General features: G+C 30.6%; 3 protein-coding genes across 6 annotated transcripts in view; 1 reads left to right on the top strand and 2 right to left on the bottom strand.

Moving 5' to 3' along the window:
• Eip78C (Ecdysone-induced protein 78C) overlaps positions 1-7,539 on the top strand; it is a 93,820-nt gene extending 86,281 nt beyond the window's left edge. For both annotated transcript variants that reach the window (XM_064359243.1, XM_064359240.1), the window contains 2 exons: positions 30-209; positions 5,070-7,539. In XM_064359243.1, the coding sequence (XP_064215313.1) occupies positions 30-209; positions 5,070-5,261 (372 nt within the window). In that variant the 3' untranslated portion in view covers positions 5,262-7,539. The remainder of the gene's footprint in view (positions 1-29; positions 210-5,069) is intronic.
• Positions 7,540-8,471: 932 nt separating this feature from the next.
• Ilk (Integrin linked kinase) lies at positions 8,472-19,789 on the bottom strand. 3 transcript variants are annotated; one of them, XM_008198630.3, is made up of 5 exons: positions 19,376-19,735; positions 19,104-19,269; positions 16,165-16,333; positions 14,158-14,759; positions 8,472-9,153 (listed from the first exon to the last, which is right to left on the bottom strand). In XM_008198630.3, exons 2-5 carry the CDS (start codon positions 19,203-19,205, stop codon positions 8,833-8,835), a joined length of 1,194 nt encoding a protein of 397 aa, XP_008196852.1. In that variant the 5' UTR covers positions 19,206-19,269; positions 19,376-19,735; the 3' UTR covers positions 8,472-8,832. The 3 variants fall into 3 exon arrangements, with proteins under 3 accessions (XP_008196852.1, XP_966719.1, XP_064215106.1); XM_961626.5 differs by having other exon boundaries at positions 19,394-19,735; XM_064359036.1 differs by lacking the exons at positions 8,472-9,153; positions 14,158-14,759; positions 16,165-16,333 and having other exon boundaries at positions 19,131-19,269; positions 19,376-19,789.
• Positions 19,790-19,926: 137 nt separating this feature from the next.
• The window catches only part of trc (tricornered), a 41,512-nt gene continuing 37,270 nt past the window's right edge, over positions 19,927-24,168 (bottom strand). Inside the window, exon 7 of the mRNA XM_064359705.1 lies at positions 19,927-21,148. Coding sequence (XP_064215775.1) covers positions 21,033-21,148 — 116 coding nt within the window. The 3' untranslated portion in view covers positions 19,927-21,032. The remainder of the gene's footprint in view (positions 21,149-24,168) is intronic.

The following is a 24,168-nucleotide window of genomic DNA, read 5'->3' as shown; positions in this document are numbered from 1 at the left end:
GGTTGGTGTTGAGATGTGGACGGTTTCAGGCTGATTTTATTTCATCGGTGATGCATTTCGCGAATACGTTCAATTCGTTGGCTTTGAACGATACGGAAGTGGGACTGTTTTCGGCTGTTGTGCTGTTGACGGCTGATAGGAGTGGGATCACCGATGTCAAGTCGATTGAACATCACCAGGATAAGCTTATCGAGGCTCTGAAGGTTCAGGTATGTTGTCAAAAATCAATGCAAAAATTACAGCCAATACGAAATTCTCGGTCAAATTGCGAAGTTCATTGTTTTTTTTTTTCTTTATCAATCAGACATTTGGTAAATATTTTTTTGTACCAATTATTTAAACTAGTATTAAAAAAGAAACTATATTCCAACTACGGATATCAAAATTGTTAGATAATGATGTAAGTTTAGTTGAGACATTTTTGTAACGAGACTATATTTCTGACAATATCTTCCGAACGGTTAGTCGTAGCGATCTGATTCTTGCAAATTTGGATTCCGCCGGTCATTTTACGTTAGAAACACTCAATTATAAGAAACTAACTCCGAAAAATTGACAGATAATGACATAAATTTAGTTGAGACAGTTTTGTAACGAGACCATATTTTTGACGATATTTTCCGAACAGTTAGTCATAGCGATCTTATTCTTGCAAATTTGGATTCCGCTGGTCATTTTGCGTTAGAAAGACTCAGTCATAAGAAACTAACTCCACAAAATTGACAGATAATGACGTAAGTTTAGTTGAGACAGTGTTGTAACGAGACCATATTTTTGACGATATCTTCCGAACGGTTAGTCGTAGCGACCTGGTTCTTGCAAATTTAGATTCCGCCGGTCATTTTACGTTAGAAACACTCAATTATAAGAAAATAACTCCAAAAAATTGACAGATAATGACATAAGTTTAGTTGAGACATTTTTGTAAGAAGACTATATTTTTGACGATATCTTCCGAACGGTTAGTCATAGCGATCTGATTCTTGCAAATTTGGATTTCGCTGGTCATTTTACGTTAGAAACACCCAATCATAAGAAAATAACTCCAAAAAATTGACAGATAATGACATAAGTTTAGTTGAGACATTTTTGTAAGAAGACTATATTTTTGACGATATCTTCCGAACGGTTAGTCATAGCGATCTGATTCTTGCAAATTTAGATTCCGCCGGTCATTTTACGTTAGAAACACTCAATTATAAGAAAATAACTCCAAAGAATTGACAGATAATGACATAAGTTTAGTTGAGACATTTTTGTAAGAAGACTATATTTTTGACGATATCTTCCGAACGGTTAGTCATAGCGATCTGATTCTTGCAAATTTAGATTCCGCCGGTCATTTTACGTTAGAAACACTTAATCATAAGAAACTATCTCAAAAAAATTGACAGATAATGACGTAAGTTTAGTTGAGACGTTTTCGTAACGAGACTATATTTTTGACGATATTTTCCGAACGGTTATTTGTAGCGACCTGAGTCCTGCAAATTTAGATTCCGTCGGTCATTTTACGTTAGAAACACCCAATCATAAGAAAATAACTCCAAAAAATTGACAGATAATGACGTAAGTTTAGTTGAGACAGTTTTGTAACGAGACCATATTTTTGACGATATCTTCGGAACGGTTAGTCGTAGCGATCTGATTCTTGCAAATTTAGATTCCGCCGGTCATTTTACGTTAGAAACACTCAATTATAAGAAAATAACTCCAAAAAATTGACAGATAATGACATAAGTTTAGTTGAGACATTTTTGTAAGAAGACTATATTTTTGACGATATCTTCCGAACGGTTAGTCATAGCGATCTGATTCTTGCAAATTTGGATTTCGCTGGTCATTTTACGTTAGAAACACCCAATCATAAGAAAATAACTCCAAAAAATTGACAGATAATGACATAAGTTTAGTTGAGACATTTTTGTAAGAAGACTATATTTTTGACGATATCTTCCGAACGGTTAGTCATAGCGATCTGATTCTTGCAAATTTAGATTCCGCCGGTCATTTTACGTTAGAAACACTCAATTATAAGAAAATAACTCCAAAGAATTGACAGATAATGACATAAGTTTAGTTGAGACATTTTTGTAAGAAGACTATATTTTTGACGATATCTTCCGAACGGTTAGTCATAGCGATCTGATTCTTGCAAATTTGGATTCCGCTGGTCATTTTACGTTAGAAACACCCAATCATAAGAAAATAACTCCAAAAAATTGACAGATAATGACATAAGTTTAGTTGAGACATTTTTGTAAAGGGACCATATTTTTGACGATATCTTCCGAACGGTTAGTCGTAGCGACCTGATTCTTGCAAATTTGGATTCTGCTGGTCATTTTATGTTTGAAACACTTAATCATAAGAAACTATCTCCAAAAAATTGACAGATAATGACGTAAGTTTAGTTGAGACGTTTTTGTAACGAGACTATATTTTTGACGATATCTTCCGAACGGTTAGTCGTAGCGATCTGATTCTTGCAAATTTAGATTCCGCCGGTCATTTTACGTTAGAAACACTCAATCATATGAAAATAACTCCAAAAAATTGACAGATAATGACATAAGTTTAGTTGAGACATTTTTGTAAAGAGACCATATTTTTGACGATATCTTCCGAACGGTTAGTCGTACCGACCTGAATCTTGAAAATTTGGATTCCGCCGGTCATTTTACGTTAGAAACACTCAGTTATAAGAAACAAACTCCAAAAAATTGACAGATACTGACGTAAGTTTAGTTGAGACATTTTTGTAAAGAGACCATATTTTTGACGATATCTTCCGAACGGTTAGTCGTAGCGACCTGATTCTTGCAAATTTGGATTCCGCCGGTCATTTTATGTTTGAAACACTTAATCATAACAAACTATCTCCAAAAAATTGACAGATAATGACGTAAGTTTAGTTGAGACATTTTTGTAACGAGACCATATTTTTGACAATATCTTCCGAACGGTTAGTCGTAGCGACCTGGTTCTTGCAAATTTGGATTCCGCTGGTCATTTTATGTTAGAAACACTCAATCATAGGGAAATAACCCCACAAAATTGACAGATAATGACGTAAGTTTAGTTGAGACAGTGTTGTAACGAGACCATATTTTTGACGATATCTTCGGAACGGTTAGTCATAGCGATCTGATTCTTGCAAATTTGGATTTCGCCGGTCATTTTACGTTAGAAACACTCAGTCATAAGAAACTAACTCCACAAAATTGACAGATAATGACGTAAGTTTAGTTGAGACAGTGTTGTAACGAGACCATATTTTTAACGATATCTTCGGAACGGTTAGTCATAGCGATCTGATTCTTGCAAATTTGGATTCCGCTGGTCATTTTACGTTAGAAACACTCAGTCATAAGAAACTAACTCCACAAAATTGACAGATAATGACGTAAGTTTAGTTGAGACATTTTTGTAACGAGACCATATTTTTAACGATATCTTCGGAACGGTTAGTCATAACGATCTGATTCTTGCAAATTTGGATTCCGCTGGTCATTTTACGTTAGAAACACTCAGTCATAAGAAACTAACTCCACAAAATTGACAGATAATGACGTAAGTTTAGTTGAGACAGTGTTGTAACGAGACCATATTTTTAACGATATCTTCGGAACGGTTAGTCATAGCGATCTGATTCTTGCAAATTTGGATTCCGCTGGTCATTTTACGTTAGAAACACTCAGTCATAAGAAACTAACTCCACAAAATTGACAGATAATGACGTAAGTTTAGTTGAGACAGTGTTGTAACGAGACCATATTTTTAACGATATCTTCGGAACGGTTAGTCATAGCGATCTGATTCTTGCAAATTTGGATTCCGCTGGTCATTTTACGTTAGAAACACTCAGTCATAAGAAACTAACTCCACAAAATTGACAGATAATGACGTAAGTTTAGTTGAGACATTTTTGTAACGAGACCATATTTTTAACGATATCTTCGGAACGGTTAGTCATAGCGATCTGATTCTTGCAAATTTGGATTCCGCTGGTCATTTTACGTTAGAAACACTCAGTCATAAGAAACTAACTCCACAAAATTGACAGATAATGACGTAAGTTTAGTTGAGACAGTGTTGTAACGAGACCATATTTTTGACGATATCTTAGGAACGGTTAGTCATAGCGATCTGATTCTTGCAAATTTGGATTCTGCTGGTCATTTTACGTTAGAAACACTCAATGATAAGAAACTAGCTCCGAAAAATTGACAGATAATGACGTAAGTTTAGTTGAGACATTTTTGTAACAAGACCATATTTTTGACGATATCTACCGAACGGTTAGTCGTACCGACCTGAATTTTGAAAATTTGGATTTTTTTGTTCGAACCAAATAATCAACAAAATTAAGGCAAAATAAATTGTAAGTTTTGCCTTTTTGAGTGTTTCTTTTCTGTCGAAATTTTTCGCTGAAACTGGCTGAAAAATCACAAAATTTGATCGAAATTGGTATTTCAGTCCAGATAGTTCGTTTTTAAACTTGAAATTAATTTATTTTGGAAGATGTTGTCAAAAGACGCCTCAAAATCACAAAAATAAAATGAACTTGTTGTTACTTTGCCAGTTTTACTCAATTTTGTTTGTTTTTGAGCAAAATATTGTCTAGAATATGCTGAAAGATGTGAATATTGATCCGAAAAAATGGAGTTATCCCCACTTTTTTTCAAGATTTATTACGTTTTTGAGATTCCCATTCAAATAAAGCAAGTTTAAAAATCACCTGCTTGGTCAAAAGAACATTTTTCAATTTTTTTTTGCAGAAACGTAATTGTTTTGCAAAAATTGTCAAAAACATGCGAAAAAATCTTCGAAGACTTTTACTAATCTTCATTTTATTCATGTTTTGTTATTTTTTTCAAACTAGCAAATTTGTTAAGAAAAAACGAACTTTCTCAAAACTATTTTACGATCGCTAGGCGTTCGATTATGGGGACGCGTCATTTTCATTTTTAGTGACTGTACCTAACTTATTTGGAAAACAATTTCCCACAATTGCATTTGTGCAAAATGCTAAAAAAACGTTAAAAGAAATAAAAATTTGTTTACAGGTGGGTCGCAACCACGCCAACGAACCACAACTGTTCTCAAGTCTGCTAATAAAACTGCCCGAACTGCGTAACTTGGGCGCTAAACATTCAGCCCATTTGGACTGGTTTCGAATGAACTGGACTAAGCTGACACTCCCACCCCTTTTCGCCGAGATATTTGACATTCCAAAATCGGAAGACGATTTGCAGTGACTTAAGACTTTTGATACTAGGAGGTAGAGTGTATTGACGAGAGAGAGAGAGAAAGATTTTTTGGCTTATTGCAGTTTTGTTGTGATGCCATTAATCTTGCGCTATAAATGTAATAAAATAAATGTGGCCGCGTCCGCATGCCTCTTCTTGCTCAAATAAACGAACGAACGAAGCGAACGAGTGAAGAAAAAAAAACGAGATCAATGACAGGGTCTTCAGCTTTTTATTATATAGTACTTGAAAAATTTATTGTGTGGTTTCGTTTCCGAATACGTGGACGTATCGTATATATACATATCATTGTCAAGGTTTCTTGTGTTTTGCATACAGGGTGATTCTTTCAAGGCCCACATTAAAGACTTTTTAACTTCTACCAATATAAATCGACCATTTTGCGTTCAACTACATTATTTCCAAAATGGCTGAACTTCCAAGTTGTTGGCACTTAGTAGTTTTTGACATATGACAATTTTTTTGTTAAAATTTTCATTTTCAAAAAAATTTTGAGCCAAAACGCTTAAAGTTCTCGGGTGTCTGGGTACGCAACTCGCATACGTTCGTTGCATAAAGACAGCTCTCGAACTTTAAGCTTATGTTTTCACACTATTATTATTAATAACTCTATTCGGAAGTAAAATTACCGTTGGGGGCGCCACTGAGCTAGGTCGAAAACAGTAACCATAAATGGCGGGAAAATGTTTATTCAGATATTTTGAGCGTTGTACGAATTTTGGGGCTTCACAATTATTACATTGCCTATGCGAAATGATTATTGCATCTTTGATGCAAGAAACTTATGTTGATAAATGAGAGATGACGAATAACGAATGACTGTTTGGTTCACTTTCTTTATTGGAAAATTATTACAGAGACATTGAAAAACCTACCTTTTGGCATAATTTACGTTTAAATGTATCAGCAGTTGTTAATCTTCATTGTAGTTTTGTAGATTTACCGCAGCATTTCATGATTTTTTCAGTGGACAATTCTAACCTAAAATTCATAACACTTCACTAATTTATTGGTTTCTTGAGCCAAACTTTGTGTTCGCTGTGATCCATTACTTATAATCTTTAATTAGACAACTGTTTGATAACACTTTGTAATCAAAATTTAAATATTTTTCACTTTTTATCCACTTTCAAGTTCCAACAATAAACACTTTATACCACGAAAAACTACAGAACCAAAGTCAACGCTAGTACGTACTTTTAAAGTAATTCTTTCTATTGTAAGTAATTAACACTATACACGCAAAATTGTTGCACAATTCATTAAATGTCAGTTAAATGTGGCATTACGAAAATTTCTTTACTGTTTTCGACATAGTTCAAAAGTCATCACCAGAGGGCGTCTAGTTAATTTTATTTCCGAATACTGAACTGAAATTTGACAGCTATGTTAAAATGTTTTGAATGTATGCCGTGAGAGAATAACCCTGTATACTGTGTACATATTGTTGCAAACTTTTGGTTAATTTTGGTGTGGAGCGGTTTAAAATAACTTAATGTTAGTCATGTATCTTTAATAACTAATGTCGATAATAGTAGGCATCTACTATGCTTTTAATATCAAGTGAAGTAACAATCATATCGCGGTATATCACTAACCCTAGTTGTACCTAAAAGTGATTAATTAGGGTGTTGTTATCTCTTAGAGTACAAACGATTCAATTTGCGTTTTTTGGGTGTCGTTTCGAAATTTCTTCCTCACCGTGGTTAGTGACCCAGCAATTATTATTTTAAATGTATATAATGTGAGGCTATAATTTACTTGTTCTAATGACATGACAAAAGACAATTAAATGTACCTAATTTTAGTACTTAATCTGTACATAGTACTACATTTTATATTGTTAGAGAGTATTCTATTATTTATCGGTGTTTTATCAATTTTCCACTGCCTTATCCATTTTATCATGCCATTTCAATTAATTTATTTGCAAATTATATTTAAGATTTTTCAATGTGCATAATTCATACACACGTACACCACACAGCGCGCGCGCATATCGATGTGTTTTAGTATATTTATGATTAAATATGTGCTCATATTTGAAAACCTTTACCTATGAATGTTGAAATCGTTGTTATTACTCTTGTTTATTCTATTGAAGTTTATATGTAATAAGGTATTGTTTATGCACTAAATCTTTATTTTAATCTAAATGGTAGAAGTTTCATGTTATTATTATTATGCTATTTTGATATGTCAATATTTAGCATTTTGTTATGAGAGATTGTTTAATTTGATTAAATTGTATATTATTACGGATTAACCCGTTCTTTATTTCTTCCCGCTCTTTCCCATTTCAAACCAAACAGTTGCAATCTTCGAGCAATTTTATGTTCCTTTATTTTTCTAGAAACGGATTTTAAAAATGTAATTTTTGAAACGACCAATTTTTTGCGCCATTTTTTGTCCTTGCTCAAATTTTTTGTCCCATTTTTTGTGCCCCCCCCCCCCACAATTTTTTGCGCCATTTTTTGTCCTTTCGAAAATTTTATTTTATTTTAAAAATCTAATTTTTGAAACGAACAATTTTTGTCCCTTCGAAAATTTTATTTTATTTTAAAAATTTATTTTTGAAACGACCGATTTTTTGCGCCATTTTTTGTCGCTGCCCAAATTTTTTGTCCCATTTTTTGCTCCCACCCCAATTTTTTGCGCCATTTTTTGCCCCTTCGAAAATTTTATTTTATTTTAAAAATTTAATTTTTGGAACGAACAATTTTTTGTGCCATTTTTTGTCGCTGCCCAAATTTTTTGTACCATTTTTTGCTCCCCCGAAAATTTTTTGCGCCATTTTTTGTCCCTTCGAAAATTTTATTTTATTTTAAAAATTTAATTTTTGGAACGACCGATTTTTTGTGCCATTTTTTGTCGATGCTCAAATTTTTTGTCCCATTTTTTGCTCACCCCCAGAATTTTTTGCGCCATTTTTTGTCCCTTCGAAAATTTTATTTTATTTTGAAACGAACAATTTTTTGCGCCATTTTTTGTCGCTGCTCAAATTTTTTGTCGCATTTTTTGCTCCCCCGAAAATTTTTTGCGCCATTTTTTGCTCCCCCCTAAAATTTTTTGCCCCATTTTTTGCTTAGTTGAGCAATTTTCAATTTTTTTTTCATGAAAATTGCAAAAATTAAATTGTGACAAACCGAAAAAGTGTAGTAATTTTCAGTCAAACAATTTTGGGTAAAAGATAACCAATTCTTGACCAACAACAGTTACATTTTATTATTAAAATATAATATCCTAAAAGTATTAACATGTCATAGTTATTAAATTATTAATAAATATAATACATTAAAAAATTATGTATAGTATAGCACATCTAAATAAAATACATACAAAAATTAAATAAAAACATTAAATACAAATTAAAAAGAAAACACATCTTTCTCGATTATTGGAGGCGCCATTTAGAGATTCAAAATTCAAATTTAAAATTTTCCCTCCGTTAAGCAAGAAAGCTGTGGTTAGAACACAATGTCAGCGTATTAATTAATAGAAGGCAATATCCAAGGCACACTATCATTTTAGTCGGTTACAACTTTACCCAGCCAACTGCTCAACGTTGCATTTTATCCAAAATTGGGACAATCATATCAAACTTGGGCCTTTTTCCCGGATCTTCATTCATACAAATCTTGATCAACTTGGACAAATGTGGGGAAATCCCCGGTTTTATGGCAATCCTTAATCCCTCCAAAGCTATCTTCATCCCAGCCTCCATAGGATTCAAATCAGCGAAGGGAACTTCCCTCGTTGCCAACTCCCACAACAAAATCGCAAAACTCCACATATCGGACGCCTCCCAGTTGCGATCGGTGATTTTCTTCTGGAGCGCTTCGGGAGACATCCAGGCCGGGTGATAAATCCTACCCTTCTCCTGAAAAAAGGGTTGGAAAATTGAAAATAGTAAAAAAAATATGTATGTAAGACTGATAAATTAATTCATCTCAAAAAGGTTGTACCTATGTAAATGTTTATAGCAAACATTGACATTTGCGTTTTCTTCAAAAAAATCTCAAAATTATCCCCTTCCTTAATTTTCTTTCTATTTTTTGAAATTTTAAATTTTTGAAAAATCTAGCTCGTAAATTTGGCAGTAATTTTTATCAAATTGTTTTTTTTCGTCTTCGCAACAGTCACACGTTGATTTGACTATTTTTGACAAAAATTAATTGGAGAATTAATTAATTAATGGGCGAAAACTTAAAGAAGGCATTAAGTTATTCACTTGCAACAAACAAATTAATTTTTGAAATTCTCTATTTGGGCGTAATTTTATAAGTTGTGAAAGTAAAGTATGCTTTATTTTAAAAATTATATCATTTAAAAATAAAATGGGTCTTGAATAAATGGTATTTGACAATTCTACCAGCAAATATATTGAAATCTCCTATAAGCGGACACCGACGGTAACATGATTTTGTCCGGTTGATGGAGGTGTCCACTTAAGAGAAATAATAATTTATACGCGGAAATAAATTAAAAAGAATTTATTAAAGAGGTAGTAGCTTGATATTATTTGGAACAATACTTATGAATAATTTCTTGAAAAAAAATTTTTTCAAGTATTACAATACATTAAAATTTTGTTCTTTTTTGATATATTGTCTTCTATAGACTAATAAGTCTCTTGGAAATAAATTATATTATTATTATTATTAATCTTCATTTTTTGCTGTTTGGGTTTTTCTTATTTTAAATTCCTTTGCTAAAATTAGGTACACTCTGTTTGTTTTAGGGTAAACAATCGAGAATTTATTTTTTTTGAATGTTACCACAAGGTTTTTTAGTTTTATTTGCCATAATAACAACGCTGAATAAAAGAATAAAATAACACTAAAATAAAACATGTACCCACTTATGTGATTCCCTGAATTAACTGTTGGATTGTCATAATAATAACTATTAATAACACAGGAGCGTGATATACTGTCCGCTTAAAGGAGAGATTTTGTTTCTAAAGATCAGAATAACATTGTCCGCGTCCGGTTATTGGAGAGTTCTCATAAAAGAGAAACAATACCATTTAAAATATATTAGCTCAAAACGGGGCCAACAGAAAATGTCCGCTTATAGGAGGTGTCTTTTAAGAGAGATTTCACTGCATTAAAAGACAAAAATTATGAGATCCGAGGCTAAGCCAATTGGAAAAAATTAAGAAGATAATTATAATGTGTTTGTTATAAAGTATAACGAAATCAAGTAAAGAAAATGTGATTTTGATAATTTATTTCATAAATAAAATTATTATGAACCAACATTTACGTATACAATAACAGTTAAAATGAATAATGACAAAAAACTTTGTTATTATGATATCTTGAATTAAAAGCAGATCAAAGGAGTTTCAGCTTTAAATTAATGAAAAATTACGATTTACTTCAACTTCTTCAAATTACACAAGTTTATTACTATTTATGAGTATTATTTTGAAAAGGTCCTGCCTTTTTACTTTTTTAATAAATCAAACTTTGTTTTATCAAGCTTTTTTCATTGTAACTACAAGTTAAAACGTATAAAGTTACTACCGACTGCGCCAATTAAATTTGTAAGAAAACTTTGTTTAAAAAATTCTTTCATTAAATTACCATTAAAAATAGATCTAGCAAGCCTACCTGGAAGGAGAATTTAGCATCGGCCATGTTGATATTGTTGTATTATTTGGTGTCCATTCTACTAATTTTATGTAAATGTTTGGGAAAATATTTTAAGAAAATTTTCTAAATATAATAGTATTACAATAGATTACAATTTTGTTCTTTTTTGATATATTGTATTGTTACTTGTCCACTATAGACTAATAAGTCTCTTTGAAATAAATTATATTATTATTATTATTATTCATAATTTTTTTCTGTTCGGGTTTTTCTTATTTTAAATTCCTTTGCTAAAATTTGGTACACTCTGATTGTTTTAGGGTAAACAATCGAGAATTTATTTTTTTTGAATGTTACCACAAGGTTTTTTAGTTTTATTTGCCATAATAACAACGCTGAATAAAAGAATGAAATAACACTAAAATAAAACATGTACCCACTTATGTGATTCCCTGAATTAACTGTTGGATTGTCATAATAATAACTATTAATAACACAGGTGCGTGATATACTGTCCGTTTAAAGGAGAGATTTTGTTTCTAAAGATCAGAATTACATTGTCCGCGTCCGTTTATTGGAGAGTCCTCTTAAAAGAGAAACAATACCATTTAAAATATATTAGCTCAAAACGGGGCCAACAGAAAATGTCCGCTTATAGGAGGTGTCCTTTAAGAGAGATTTCACTGCATTAAAAGACAAAAATTATGAGATCCGAGGCTAAGCCAATTGGAAAAAATTAAGAAGATAATTATAATGTGTTTGTTATAACTATAACGAAATCAAGTAAAGAAAATGTGATTTTGATAATTTATTTCATAAATAAAATTATTATGAACCAACATTTACGTATACAATAACAGTTAAAATGAATAATGACAAAAAACTTTGTTATTATGATATCTTGAATTAAAAGCAGATCAAAGGAGTTTCAACTTTAAATTAATGAAAAATTACGATTTACTTCAACTTCTTCAAATTACACAACTTTATTACTATTTATAAGTATTATTTTGAAAAGGTCCTGCTTTTTACTTTTTTAATAAATGAAACTTTGATTTATCAAGCTTTTTTCATTGTAACTACAAGTTAAAACGGATAAAGTTACTACCGACTGCGCCAATTACATTTGTAAGAAATAAAACTTTGTTAAAAAAATTCTTTCATTAAATTACTATTTAAAATAGATCTAGCAAGCCTACCTGGAAGGAGAATTTAGCATCGGCCATGTTGATATTGTTGTATTATTTGGTGTCCATTCTACCAAATTTATGTAAATGTTTTGGAAAATATTTTAAGAAAATTTTCTAAATATAATATTATTACAATAGATTACAATTTTGTTCTTTTTTGATATATTGTATTGTTAGTTGTCCACTACAGACTAATAAGTCTCTTGGAAATAAATTATATTATTATTATTATTATTATTATTATTATTATTATTATTATTATTATTATTAATCTTCATTTTTTGCTGTTTGGGTTTTTCTTATTTTAAATTCCTTTGCTAAAATTAGGTACACTCTGTTTGTTTTAGAGTAAACAATCGAGAATTTATTTTTTTTGAATGTTACCACAAGGTTTTTTAGTTTTATTTGCCATAATAACAACGCTGAATAAAAGAATGAAATAACACTAAAATAAAACATGTACCCACTTATGTGATTCCCTGAATTAACTGTTGGATTGTCATAATAATAACTATTAATAACACAGGTGCGTGATATACTGTCCGTTTAAAGGAGAGATTTTGTTTCTAAAGATCAGAATTACATTGTCCGCGTCCGGTTATTGGAGAGTCCTCTTAAAAGAGAAACAATACTATTTAAAATATATTAGCTCAAAACGGGGCCAACAGAAAATGTCCGCTTATAGGAGGTGTCCTTTAAGAGAGATTTCACTGCATTAAAAGACAAAAATTATGAGATCCGAGGCTAAGCCAATTGGAAAAAATTAAGAAGATAATTATAATGTGTTTGTTATAACTATAACGAAATCAAGTAAAGAAAATGTGATTTTGATAATTTATTTCATAAATAAAATTATTATGAACCAACATTTACGTATACAATAATATTAAAATAAGAATAATAACGACAAAAATAGTAATTTTTGTATTAAGTGCGCGAAATGAGTGTTTTTTTAATGGCGCCTGAGAATGTTATTTTAGTCGAGACCGCCAGGTCGAGACCTAAAAGACATTCGAAGGCGCCATTAAAACATGAATTTCGCCACGAAATACAAACAACGTTTTTTCTACAGCCTCCAGATGAAGAAAAAAGTAACAGAAATTAGTTGGAACAAAATGGTCTGATAAATCGAGTTGCTTGCATGGTTACGATGATAAATAAAAGTGATAGTTGCGAAAAATTTGTCACAATAGGTATTTTTGTTGAAGAAGTGTGATGGATTTTAGCAGCGAAAACGAAATAGATGCAATTGCAAGCGCGGCAGTGTCGAATCTTTTGCCTGCTAAATCAAGACCGCAGTACGAAAAAACGTATCTTCAGTTTCGGCAGTGGTGTTCTATGAAAAAGATTGATCAAGTAACGGAAAATGTTTTGTTGGCGTATTTGGAAGAAAAGTCTACCACCTTAAAGCCACCAACACTCTGGGCCCTTTATGCGATGTTGAAAGGATAAACGGGGGCACGTTTTCGTCATGCACATTTAATTTTCATATGTCAAAGTAAATATCTATTATTATTGTTTTGTAATATTGTTCTGTATAATTATAAAACCTTTAAAACTACCTCTCATTATCGATCCGTCTCTTCATTTCGGTTGCTGTTGATGTCTTTTCGTGTTACTAAAATTGTAACAGAAATAAGTTGGAACAAAATGATCTGAAAAATCGAGTTGCCTGCACAGTTAAAAAATATTATTTTTTCACTGTGAAACCGTGAAAAAATAATATTTTTTCACAGTGAAAAAACGTCAAACTTCGCGCATAGGTAACCATGCATAAATGTCACGATTTTTTGACGGCTGTAGAAAAAATTTGTTATTATGATATCTTGAATTAAAAGAGGATCAAAGGAGTTTCAGCTTTAAATTAATGAAAAATTACGATTTACTTCAACTTCTTCAAATTACACAAGTTTATTACTATTTATGAGTATTATTTTGAAAAGGTCCTGCCTTTCTACTTTTTCATTGTAATTACACGAAGTTAAAACGTATAAAGTTACTACCGATTGCGCCAATAAATTTGTAAGAAATAAAACTTCAGTTTAAAAAATTCTTCCATTAAATTGCTATCAAAAATAGATCTAGCAAGCCTACCTGGAAGGAGAATTTAGCATCGGCCATGTTGATTCTCGCCGTCAAATCATCCTCAATGATCACGTGACGACTATTCAGACGATATTCTGGAATAATACGCTCAAGACTATGCAAGTAGGCCATGCCTCGTGCAATATCAACAGCAAATCGCAACGCTTGCGCATTATCAACCACAATTCCGCTGCTTTCGTGCAAAACATTGTAAAGCGATCCGAGTGGCATATATTGACTGATGACGATCAAATATGGCGGACTGTTGCAACAACCAATCACTGGGAGGATATTAGGGTGCGAGAAAATTCGCAATTTCGGAAATTCTTCGTTAAAATCGCGCGATATTCGCGATGTAACCTCGCGAATGTTTAAGATTTTAGCAACAACGTCATTTTTCTGCCATGTTCCTCTGTATGTTACGCCACTGGGTGTTGAGGCGATTTCTTCACGTTGGTGTAATTCTTTAATGTTGATGCCTTTGTGACGGGAGAGGGTGGCGTCACGTGAGCGGGTTTTCAGGCCCAGCCAACTTTGGTCTTTGAAGATGATCTTTTTGAGGTCTTGCCCGGATTCGACCGCCATGTCGTGGAGGATTTTCGCCAAATTGCCTGTGATTATTACATAAAAAAATAGATATTTGTACACATGGTTTTTTCGACGACTTCGTTACAATCAAATTTAAATATTCCGTAAAAGTAGGAGATATTTATGAGTTATAAAAAAGACCAATTTTTGAAAAATCACTGCGAAGTCGCTTATGAATATTTTCCGATAAATTTGCAACAGAAAAATTCAGAATACCTTGTAGTTTTAGTAAATAGACAACTTTTAGTTAAAGCACGCAGATAATATACAGGTTGTACCAAAATGCAAGAAGTTAAATAACTCATTTTTTTCAAATGGAACATCCTGTATTTTATTAAATGTATCGAAAGCATTTTTGATAAGCTTTCTAACGGTATAGGGTTTGCATAGCAAATTTAAAATATTTTTCGAAACTGTTCAAAAAAATATATTTTATTACAAGAAAATTTGTTAGCCTAAACTTTGATAGTCAAATAGTAATTAATTTTTTGACATGTACTAATGTGACTAATTACACAAGTAATCTAATTATTACCTGATACATAAATAAATTTCACTCATTAAGAATTATTAATAAAATAAATAAAAAAAATATTTTTTATTTTTTTGAACACTTTAGGAAATATTGTAAATTTGCTATAAAAACCGTATATCAATAGAAAGCTTATGAAAAATGTAATCGACACATGTAAAGAAATACATGGTGTTCCATTAAAAAAAATTAGTTATTCAACTTTTTGCGTTTTGGCATACTCTGTACATTATTTCCGTGTTTCAAGTAAAAGTCGACTATTTCCTAAAACTACAAGGTATTCAGAATTTTTCTGTTGCAAATTTGCCGAAAAACATTCACAGGCGACTTTGCAGCGATTTTTCAAAAATTGGTCTTTTTGATAACGAAAAGTTGAATAATTTCGAAACGAAAAGAGATAGACCCATAATAGTTTGTATAAAGTTAGATTATTTTCTTGCGTAGAATCTAATCATGCAAAGATATATAGAGTGTTCCATTTAAAAACATATAACTTTAGTTCACCACCCTGTATACAACACCTGTGTACAATAAAAATATTTTCAGTTTGTGGACTTTAAGTCGAATAGGAAAAACGGCATGATAATATTTCGCATAACAAAAAAATTATAGACCGATTACGCATCCCTGATATATAATATATATATCACATGGCACGGATGCATTACTTCACTCGCCTTCGGCTCGAGTCGCAAAATTCTCACGAGTTGAACACTGTAATTTTTCTAATAATATTAAATTCTAAATAGAGAAAGTTTTTTCCATAGGTGGTTGAAGACAGTGACTAACTTCCACAACTAAAAATATATTACAAATGTGCAAATTTTTTGTACGATTAGAAAAAAATGAAGTCGTCGAAAAATTATTTTGTTTTGTTGAGTAAGAGTTCAATTTACCTCTTGCTTTGTCAAGTGGAGTGTCTCCATATTTGTTAGCAAGAGAGACTTTGGCGTCATGATGGACCAAATCTTCGGCAATTTCTCTGTATCCCCAAAAACAGGCGTAGTGTAAAGGAGTGTTGCCGTGTTCGTTTGTGAAATTTACGTCAGCTCTTTGACGTAATAACTATAAAAAAATGAGTTGTTTAGAAATTAAGATGATATTTTAAGATTTAATTGGTTTTTATTAAACATTATTAAGTCACAGTTTTAGCATAAGTTCTCCAAAAATGGAAGAACAGCTCTACAAATTAAAAAATTTATAAAATTTATTTGGAAGGTCAACGTTAGACAATTAGAATCTTTTTTTAGATGAAAATATTTGAAATAGTGAAAGCATTAAGTTTGCTGAAAGTGTTGGAAACTGTTTTTATTTACCACATATGCGTTTTAAAACTAGTCTAATTAGTTTTAGAAAACTGCCCAGTAAAAAAAGTCAAAATCGACCTCTGTCGAAATTTTCAAATTCCATTATTTTCTAAGATAAATAAGTGCCTTCTTTTAAAAAATTATCCTGCATAAATTAAGAGTTACAAGTTCGAAGTTTGAGATCAACATTGCCTGAATCAAAAAATAATTTAATAAAAAAATAAATAATTTTTTTTATTTATTTATTATTTAATAATAAAAAAATAACAATGAAAATATTTATATTCATTTTTTTTTCTTTTAAAATCCTTTAAATTACCATTTATTTCACTCCTAATGTAAAAAAATTTGTTCATTGTTTAGTGAAAAAAATGCGCTCCAAAAGATAAAAACAAAAAACGTCACTCGCAGTACGAAAGAAATAGACCGAACTAGTAAAAAAAATTGTCAAATACAATTTAAGAAAATTTCAAGTATGTTTATAAACATATTTTTTTTAAAGTATGTCCATGACGAAAATAAATTTGATTCCAAGTTAAACAAAGTCATGGGAAAACAAAAAAAATAGTAGTTTTGAAATATAGCTTGACTTGACTAGTAATAGATATACAAATAGCTAAATGTTTATGATTTGGAGTGGAATTCCTGATTAAAGTACACTATTTTCTGTATATTATGGTGCATAGAATGAAATAAACAATTTAAACAATAGATGCAAATTGTTTCTTTAAAACATTCTTTGTAAAAAAACTAATGTTGATTTCATCGTAAATTGCTGTTTTTTTAAGAGGATTACCACTACACATTGGCTTTTAAACAAAAAATGCTAGGTTTCAAGTATTACATAAAATTAATTTTCCAATTTTTTTTTAAGATATTATTGTGCCTGAGTCGGTAGTCGACTATTTTTTCCGACCTTGTTTATATCTTGTTAACAGTATTTTAGGAAAAGTGCTGAGTATTTCAATCTACACGAGAATTTTCAGATAATTAAAATTAAAATAAAAAAAAACAAATAAAAATAAATAGCTCCCAACATTTGTCCATTATCAGACTAGATTTATTAAATGGACAATTGGCGTTTTATTCAAAAAGTTGACAAAATCGATCAACATAATAAACATTTTTAAAATGACGAATTATGAGAAGTTCAGAAAAATGTAATTAAATTATTTTATTAAAAATAAAAAAATAGAACTGGAACAGCTGATTTCAACATTTAATTTATTATAATCGAAAAATTTTTTCATCACTTTTGTTGATTATGATCATAAGTAAGTACATATCTAGAATAACTCATTTAAAATTAAGAGAGACGAAGCTTCATAATTTTTAATCAAAAGTTTTCGGATAATAATAAAATGATTTATTTTAGAGCCAAAAACACTTTCGTAAAAAACATTTATTGTCACTTCCACGTAGTGTTTTTGTTTTTTATAATTTTCTAAAAATCCCAAAATTTCTACAATCCGAATTTAAATGATTTTTCTGCTACAAGTTTTTCAAGAAAACAAGTTAACATCTATAAAATCGATACCATTTATTATTAAATAATAATATTATTATTATTATTATTAAATAATTAATGAGTTGTAAAACGATGTACTTATCAGTAATTACATATTTTAATTTATTTATTATTTTTATTATTGTTTTATGAATTCAGTATCAAAGATTGTATTTATATGGAGAGGTAGTAAAAGGCATTTTTTATTGAGCGACAACTGTAAATTCTAATTTAGTATCATTGAGAAAAATTATTAGGACCTTCAATAACACATTAAACATTACTATAAAACAAACAACGCTACTTAAAACTAAAAATCAGTAATTGCAAAATAACTTTACACAACTTACTAATTTATCTTTTTATTTCTTTATTTTTTTGGTAGGTACAATTGATTAAAAAATAATCACACATAAATCAAAAAATTGATGACTTGTTTATTTAATAGGAATAGAAGGTTTCTGTTATTTTATTTTGCATGTTATTTGAAGGTTTAAGTACTTTCAGTAAAAAAAATACAAATTTTTTTAACCAGTTTATTGTTAACATAAGATAACTATTAAATAAATTGCGAGCTAATAATAGTTTAATTTAGAAGAAACAACAAAAAAATTAAAGTATTTTGTTTATTTTTTGCAAGCTCAACTTCAGCAAATGATTGTTCTTATTTTTTGCCAATAATTTTTTCACTTTTTCCTTGGTTTCCTTCTCATTCTGAGTTGTTAGATACATAAAAAAATACTGCTTTCTAATGAGAAACGTGTACTCGGATTACGTCTCAATTTGTTGTACTTTTATAGTGTATTCGCTTGAAAAAAAGTAGGTTAAAACCCACATTCTATAAAAGCACATAAAAAAAAATTCCTAAAAATGGTTGAGGAATAATTTTTAATTTTCCTAACCGTGACGATGATAATTTTTTCCAACTCTTTTTAGTAAAAAGTCAAACGATAAAGTGACAACCTTGTAAGTCTTCAGACTTATTATTACTCTTATATTAATAAATTAATAAAATACCAACCATAAGCACAATCTCCCTGTGCCCATGTGCAGCCGCCAGATGCAAGGGCGTATCGTCCCCCCGATTGGTGGCATTGACCCTCGCCCCCCTGAGCAAGAGCATCTCCACAATCTTCGTGTGCCCCCTTTTCGCCGCCCAGTGCAGCGGACTGAACCCATGGTCATCCCTAAGACAATCACCAATCAGTAAAAACCAAACAAACCCACACACACCCAATTATTACACAACACGGCCACACCACTGACCAAATTAGGCAATGCCATTAAACTAACCTCAAAGACACAACTCACCCCTGGTTCATGTCGTGCTCGGTGTCATCGAGCCAAACCCGCACCTGGAGGGCATTCCCGTCCCTGCACCACTGGAAAATATCCTCCATTTCGGCAATTTGCCCAAAAGTGGGGCACTTGTACCAGCAAATGGGCGTTCACTTGGGTGGTGTTTAAAACGCGAGAATTGGTTTTTATTTATAATGAGTGCGTTCAGTCGCTTATCCGGAAGCTATTTACCGCATTACTTTGATAAGATAAGGATTTTTTTGGTAATTAGGTGAGGAAAACTAAACACTTTTTTACACAACAGACGGCCATATTTGGACGTGTTGCCAACCGTGCCGCTTGAAATTCCCCAAACGGATAAAAAAGTTGATTTTTTAATTGTTTTAAAGGATTTTAAATCAAACGTAACGTCCTAAAAACTGTCCCCCGCTCCGTTAGGTAACAATTAGTTAGATTGGGCCCCCAAATTAATTAAAAATTTACCATAAAAGGAATGGGAAGTTACCAAAGGTTGGCAACACGCCGGCGGGAGTTCCAAACACGGGTTAAAGCACATAGTTTAATAAACTTTGTTATACACATTTTTGGAAGTAAATATATTATGTACAAGTCCTGTTAGCGAGACCAATGTAATAAATAACAAATCAGACAAATAATCTAGCTAATTTGCACCAGTTAAACGAATTTGAAAAAAAAGGTGCATAGAGAGCTACAAGCTTAACATTAATACTTTCTATAAAATTTCCAAGTCTACCAACTGCCTCACATACACACCAGACTGTTTAACAGCCAAAAAACTGCTCGATATGTTTGCAAAACTACACATACACTTCCACAAAATCTAATTGGTTAGTGAAAAACAATTGTTCATATGTGCTTCTTTGGAACAAAACAACTAATAAAATGATCAGAGTGGCCATGAACCTTGAAACACAGTTGGCGGTACTGCCTGTCAAACGTCGCAGGTCACTCTAAACGAAAATTACTAAACCCGCCTACTAGACTACGCTCGTTCGTCTTGAAATAAAAAATTGCAAAAATATGATCTCACTGACAGAATCATGAAGGTGTAAAAAGTGTAATTAGTTCATGTCCTTCACGAGTTATACAAAATAGTTCTTGACGCGCGATCAAGAAATACATTGTCTATAAATAAAAAAACAAGTAAATAATAAACGTATCACTTTGTAACAATAAACAAAAAATAACATATACACAAAAATCTTCTGTTGTATTTAAAATGATAGGGAAAAAATCATTAGGTACAAAAATATCCCTCGGACCGCCCGCCCTCGAAGCAACACATCATCACATAAATAATTGGCAGTAGTTTCGCAACAATTTTGTACTAACAATTCGTCATTTTCGTAATATTTACAATAACACAAGTTAACGAGATATCAGTGTAAATACAACAAAAGATACGTAGCTTCTCACAGCTCAAAGCAAACAGTGTGAAAACTGCTTCAGACCTATAATACACAAAGTTACTTATTTTTAGAAAATAACTACGGGATAGGTACAGTTATTGAAAAGACGAGAAAATCATAATCGAAGCACTCTGGTGTGATTTTTCACGATATTTCCTAAAAATAAGTGCTCGTTATAGCGCGATTAACTGCCGATTTGTTGGCGCACATAAAAGTGCGGTTTATTTTTTTGTTGGGGTCCCTCTTTGCGTCAGACCTTCGAACCGCTTGAACGTGTAGTTGATGAACACCCAGTCTTTGTAGTTGACCTCACCGTCCTGAGGCATAGGCGCAGAAGCTGGAAATAAAAATGTTAAAACAAACACAATAAAAAAATTACAAAAAATTGTACTCTTACTGTTTTTATTCTTTTATTTTAATTTTTTATTTATTTTTTTATTTTTTATTTTAAAAAACCTGGTTAACAGATGAATTTTTACTAAACTGAACACAATATGCAAAAAAATAATTCGCGTTCTACGCCAGAGGTGACTTTTTAATCTGTGAATGAAAAAACGCTAAAACGTTTGAAAAAGGTAAAAAATAATATTCTATTCAACAATACTTCCGAGACTTACCTACCTTATTATAAAAAAAGCAAAAATTTCATCACAATATTCCGTGACTAAAAGGCTTGAGTTTGTAAAGTTTCAAAAAATATTTTGAGTTATTTTTGACAAAATTTTGCATTTTTTAGATAAATAAAACGTGTTAACATTAATATCAATATCGAATTATGACGATTTCATAACCGGGATTGACACAATAATTTCGCAAAACTTCATCATTTTTTATTTCAAAAACATACGTAAATGGTGGGAAAAAATGCTCAATTTACATTATGTGCTCAAACATATGAAAAACTAGATAGTTTTTTAGTTCGATCTATCGAAAAACGCACAAAATTAGAGTTTAAACAAGTTTAAACAGTCAAAAAAAAACTGTAAATTTTATTTTTACGATATTTCCGAAATAATTAATTAAGTGTTATAATGAAATGAAAACCTCGAATTCTGTTTCTTAATAATAAAAAACTACACAATAATGTCAATTTCTATACAATTTAATAATTGTTTATTGTTTTAATAATAATAATAACTGGGTTTCACAAATTTTCACTGCAGTACATCATTATTTCTTTCAAAAAAAAATACCAAAAACAGTTGAAAAATGCGTTGAAATGCTTGAAAAAGAAAAAAAATAACGAAATTTTGAAACCAATGTAGTGGTTTTTTTTGCAAACGGCAAAAGTTAAACCATTTTCGATCTAATTGGATAATTTTGAAAAAAAAAATTTGACGGTATTTCTTGAAATAATTAAAGTGTTTATCTAAACAGGGGCTACAAGACAAAAAAATAAAATCATTTTTGTAATTTTGCAATCGGGCTTAGCAAGTTTTCGTTATGTAATAGATGGTTATAGAAAGGGCCGAAAAATGCAAACAATAATTCGTGTTTTTTCGGGTTATGCTTAACGCAATTTCGCTAAATAATTGCTATTCTAGCTAAAAATTTCCTAAAACACTTGAAAACATTGTCAAAAGAGTAACATTTGATATAATAATCTAATAATAATAATATGATTTAACAAAATCTCGAAGAAAAAAAGAGTTGTAAGTTAAAAACTTACCTTAACTCTTGAAAAAATTAGTAGCTTAACAACGGCATATTTTAGAAATTTTTAAACACTTTCGTTTTATTTTTGAAGAAAATTTGTGAATTGATTGCATTTTTGGTTAAACAAATTACGTAAAACTGCAAAATAATGTAAATTTCGAACCAGTTTAGTGATTTTTCAGTTCGCTTTGGTAAAATCTTGCAATTTTTCCGTTTATTTTCGACAAAATTGCCTTTCTGGTTATGTTAAAAAATTATCGACAATTTAGTGTTTATTTTTTCAGTGCAGTTAAACTATTTTCGACCAAATTTTGTGATTTCTGGATTAATTATTATCAAATATTGTAAAATAGTGGTTGTTTGGAATTAAAAATAAAGTGATAAAAAACCCAAAAAAATTAAGTTAATGATGTTTTCGACTCAATTCAGTGGTTTTTGGGAAAACTTCTTACGATATTTTCCAAAATAATTAAGTGTCAGAGTAAAAAACGAGTTACAACAAAAATAACCGACTGTTTATTTAAGCCAAATTGCTATTCTAACTAAAAATTTACTAAAACACTTGAAAACGTTGTCAAAAGAATAACATTTGATATAATAATCTAATAATAATAATATGATTTAACAAAACCTCGAAGAAAAAAAAGAGTTGTAAGTTAAAAACTTACCTTAACTCTTGAAAAAATTAGTAGCTTAACAACGGCTTATTTTAGAAATTCTTAAACACTTTTGTTTTATTTTTGAAGAAAATTTGTGAATTGATTGCATTTTTGATTAAACAAAATAAACAAAATATTACGGAAAACTGCAAAATAATGTAAATTTCGAACCAGTTTAGTGATTTTTCAATTCGCTTTGGTAAAATTTTGCAATTTTTCCGTTTATTTTCGACAAAATTGCCTTTCTGGTTATGTTAACAAATTATCGACAATTTAGTGTTTTTTTTTTCAGTTCAGTTAAACTATTTTCGTCCAAATTTTGTGATTTCTGGGTTAATTATTATCAAATATTGTAAAATAGTGGTGGTTTTGAATTAAAAACAAAGTGATAAAACGCCCAAAAAAAAAAGTTTAATGATGTTTTCGACCAAATTCGGTGGTTTTTGAGAAAACTTCTTACGATATTTCCCAAAATAATTAAGTGTCAGAGTAAAAAACGAGTTACAACAAAAATAACCGACTGTTTATTTAAGCCAAATTGCTATTCTAACTAAAAATTTCCTAAAACACTTGAAAACGTTGTCAAAAAAGTAACATTTGATATAATAATCTAATAACAATAAGATGATTTAACAAAATCTCGAAGAAAAAGAAGAGTTGTAAGTTAAAAACTTACCCTAACTCTTGAAAAAATTAGTAGGTTAACAACGGCTTATTTTAGAAATTTTTAAACACTTTCGTTTTATTTTTGAAGAAACTTTGTGAATTGATTGCATTTTTGGTTAAAGAAATTACGTAAAACTGCAAAATAATGTAAATTTCGAACCAGTTTAGTGATTTTTCAGTTCGCTCTGGTAAAATCTTGCAATTTTTCCGTTTATTTTCGACAAAATTGCCTTTCTGGTTATGTTAAAAAATTATCGACAATTTAGTGTTTATTTTTTCAGTGCAGTTAAACTATTTTCGACCAAATTTTGTGATTTCTGGATTAATTGTTATCAAATATTGTAAAATAGTAGTGGTTTTGAATTAAAAACAAAGT

This window comes from Tribolium castaneum, chromosome 1 (assembly GCF_031307605.1).
Source record: "Tribolium castaneum strain GA2 chromosome 1, icTriCast1.1, whole genome shotgun sequence".
In the NCBI taxonomy this organism is placed as follows: domain Eukaryota; kingdom Metazoa; phylum Arthropoda; class Insecta; order Coleoptera; family Tenebrionidae; genus Tribolium; species Tribolium castaneum.
Note: the sequence above shows the minus strand (reverse complement) of the source record. Positions and strands in the feature narration are given on the sequence as shown.